Raw genomic sequence first — 3807 nt, forward strand, 5'->3', positions numbered from 1 at the left:
AATATGTTAATGTCTGAGATCAAATGATATTGATAGTTAATTATAATGTGAAATTAGACTTTCTCTGTGGGGAAGAGCAGAATGTATGCATGATCTTAAGTGGCTATTAACTATGATGACGTAGTATTTATGGGCTCCATTCCCTTTAGCTATACTTTGATGGCATAAATAGAAAATGACTGTGGGGGAAATGTTCAGTAGATTAAGATGAGTGCCATTGCTTAATGCATTTCCCCACACAGGGACCTGCAAAATATTAAAAAAAACCCAGTACTGTCTGAATAAATTTAAAACACAGTCTAAGTCAGGAAGGATCAGGTTATTTTAACAGAAGTTAAATCTGTTGCAGCAGCATTCTGCTCCTCAATGTTTTCCATGTTTGAATAGAATTTTGTTTATATGACTGATTGCAAGTAAGGTCTATAACAAAGTAACAGCACTGAACTGTTTCTTTACTTCTTCTATCTCTAGATATAGATGAATGTAACCTTCCTGAAAAGGTTTGTGTGAAAGAGAATCAAGACTGTGTTAATACTTCAGGTAGTTACAAGTGTGTGTGTTCAGAAGGGTTTGAAGATAAGGATGGAACCTGTGTTCAAACTGTAAAACCAGGCAAGTAGCTTTTCAGCAACAGTTTTTTCAAAAATGTGCCATATCAACAACTTGGAGTTTTATTTCAGTCTAAGTGTCTAGTTGCTCGTAAACTCCTCTGTATAATTTCTCATATTCCCACAGCTGTGGTCTGTGTCAGTAGTTTATAGTGTAGGCCACGCTCTGGCATGCATGTTTTCTTGCTTTAAAGATAGAGTATTTTTTTTAAATGTTCTGTTCTTCTGTGGCTACTTTTTTACTTAACTCAGGGTTGTGTTTTTAAGTCACTTAAGTGTCTGGCTTCATTCCATAAAATGAACTGGCAAATTTGTGCTATCATAAAAAGGTCTTCCTCCTCCATGCTTGTTCCTTTATCATTAATTGTAATGACTTAAGGGTTTATTGATTGCATACAAACTGCTTAACTCATTGAAATCTCAGAAAATTAAAAAGTCTTTTTGCAGGATGAGGGAGCTGAATTTGTTTGTGATCACAAAAGTGCCAGAGCAGATGTAAAGGTAAATATGGAGAAGACAGCCATCTGTCAGTAGTAGGGAACTGTTTAGCTTGACTTGAATTTCTTGACTGAAAGTATAATTTTAAGTGTAATTTTTTCTAGGATGTATGACACATTATGGACAGAATTATATGCATTAATGTTTCATTAATGTTGTCTAGGCTGCTTTTTCAATTTCAAAGTGAAAGATGGGAATATTTTCAATAAAGATTGTAGGAGAATAAATGAGAGACACAATTTCATACCTTTATTTTTCTCTACATCTTAGCTTGTTTGGGTGGTTTTTGTCCTCCCATTGCATCCCCAGGACTGCTTTTTCATCCTGTACTAAGAAGTTGTAAAGGTCTATGTTGTATTGCTAATTAGGACCACTCAGTTCAGATCTTATACTCTCAGTGCTCACTGTTATTAGTCCTTTAAAATCAGTTATGTACTTCTCCAGTGCAGATACTCAGGGTATCAGTAACTATGTGTTTTAGTGTGGCCTGATATTTTATGACATTAAAAGGAAAATGAGAAGTTGACAGATTGGCTTATTTTTTCTTAGATAGTGCTTTTCACAATGTAATACAATTACTCTGCTTTTTTAAGGTTGTTTTAACATCTGAACTGAGCAGTTGGTACTTTAAAAAACACTTCTAAGTAAGACTTGCTTTATTTTTTCAAAGTCCAGAACTTCTTCTGACAGTCCATGTGGAAAGGGGAAAATTCACTGTGAATACCTGAAAGCAAAAGATTAGAATAGAAATAGCTGTTGATCTGAAACATTTTGTTTACATCTAGTAAAAAAAAAAGAAAGTAAGCTTAGACTAGGAGGATGGTGCAAGTAGCTCTTCTATATGCTTTAGTTGCTTCTCTGGTCCTGATAAACCTGTTGATTTCTCTTAAAAAAATTCCTAATGTCAAAAATCCTATGGTATAATGAATAGTAGGTTTGTATTCTAATTATGCTATTTAACTTCACAGGAGACGAAGTGGAGAGTGAAACAACTGAGCCTTCACATACTGGACATGATGACTTGTGATCTGCATTCAGAACCAAAAGACATTCCTATCTCAAGTTTTAAATTATTGGACTAAGCCTCTGCTAGCTGACATACTGTGGAAATGGTATTAAATATGCAGGTTGCCACTAAGATTTTTTTACAATGGTGATAACCTGCTGTTTAAGCCGCATTTCTTTATTCTTAAATGCCAGTTTTTATATATTTCTTCAAGAACAACAGTCTAGATGGGCTAGTGTAAAATTTGAGTGAACATAACATTGTACCCAACAACTGTAAACAATTTTCAGGCTTCTCATTCTAGTGCCTACTGAAAACTATCATCTTTTGGAAGAATTCAATTATACTTCATAATTCAAGGAGAATTTAGACTGAAGTTTGATGTTTCTAATCGTAAGAAATATTTCTGTATCTGAAATACAGCTTTTGGAAATTGTGAAAGGGAATCTCTTTGGGGGGAAGCATTGTTCCCTTAAACAAAATAGAATGCCTAATAATGCATTCAATAAAAGTTTATTTTGTTGGAATGTGCCTTAAAATTTTTAATACCTTGATGTGTTGTCATGTCTATTTTTCATTTAAGTCAGTGAAAAAAACCCAACCATACCAACCCCAAACAAAACCAAACAAACAACCCTCACAAAAACAAAACCCCAAAACTTTGTCAACTGTTTCAGTTCAGCACCGAATTCCAGTACTCAGTTGTGCTGGAATGCATATGGAACAAAAAACCAACACTCCCCCCAGCATACACTTTTCTCGGAAGAATTATGTTAAGCTTAACTTTCCAAAGGCAGGTAGACAAGTCTTTCATCCAGATACTTGCATTAAGTATGTATAAGGTGGTTTATAGAGTGAGGAAAAGTAGATTTGGCAAACACCTGCACTCAGTGGCTCACAGTTGTTACATGAGTACTCTCTAGAATTGATGAACACATGACTTTCACTATAGTGTACTGCTGCATGCAAGAGCTTCCTGTCTTTTGCAGAGCAAGTATGCTACAGTCAGTTTATCGTCTTGTCTCTTGCACCATTTCAGAGGGAAAGCTTATAAGCATAACATAGACACAACTTCCTATGTGTTGTCTCTAAGCTTACAGGCAAGTACAAGAGGTAAAATAGGTATAATCTGCAGGACTGTCACAGCTGTAAATAAGCTAAGGGCCATCCAGGTACAGTGTCAAAAGCTGGTGGAAGTGGGTAAAGCTTAGAATACATTGTGGTGGTAGATACAGGGAGGATAAAGTGGGGTTAGAGAATACAGCTAAAAAGAGCATAGCTTAGGCCTGGGTAGGAAGAAGTTATAAACAGTACTCTGAGGTAAGGGGAAATAAAAAGGCTAGGAATAGGACTGACCTGTTCAGCAGTGAAGGCCAAACACCTGTATACTTGTGAAAACTTTTTTGTTTGGACTGTCACAGTTCAGTTTGTGAACACTGCATTGTAGGATTTGTATGTGCAATAGATACTCTACGTGAATATTGTACAAAAAAAGATTCTGTTGGATTCTTATGTTAAAAGCAGTCTAAGCTGATCTTGTGCATGGCAGTTTAAATACCTCCAGGCTTAAAGTATTCATAGCAGCTTTCTTTAAGTCAGTTTCCTTTAGCTGTTCTATCTAGATATTCCTTAATTTGCTAATCTGAGAATGAAATTTTCAATGCTTTCTTCGCTTTAATTGCCAGAGATGGACCT

General features: G+C 35.5%; 1 protein-coding gene across 1 annotated transcript in view; it reads left to right on the top strand.

Annotated features, from left to right (window-relative positions):
- The window catches only part of CRELD2 (cysteine-rich with EGF-like domains 2), a gene marked incomplete at its 5' end in the record, with an annotated part of 11590 nt that extends 9003 nt beyond the window's left edge, over positions 1–2587 (top strand). Inside the window, 2 exons of the mRNA XM_009071711.1 lie at positions 472–612; positions 2075–2587. Of these exons, the coding sequence (XP_009069959.1) occupies positions 472–612; positions 2075–2133 (200 nt within the window). The remainder of the gene's footprint in view (positions 1–471; positions 613–2074) is intronic.
- Positions 2588–3807: the final 1220 nt, after the last annotated feature.

This window comes from Acanthisitta chloris, unplaced genomic scaffold (genome assembly GCF_000695815.1).
Source record: "Acanthisitta chloris isolate BGI_N310 unplaced genomic scaffold, ASM69581v1 scaffold4073, whole genome shotgun sequence".
In the NCBI taxonomy this organism is placed as follows: domain Eukaryota; kingdom Metazoa; phylum Chordata; class Aves; order Passeriformes; family Acanthisittidae; genus Acanthisitta; species Acanthisitta chloris.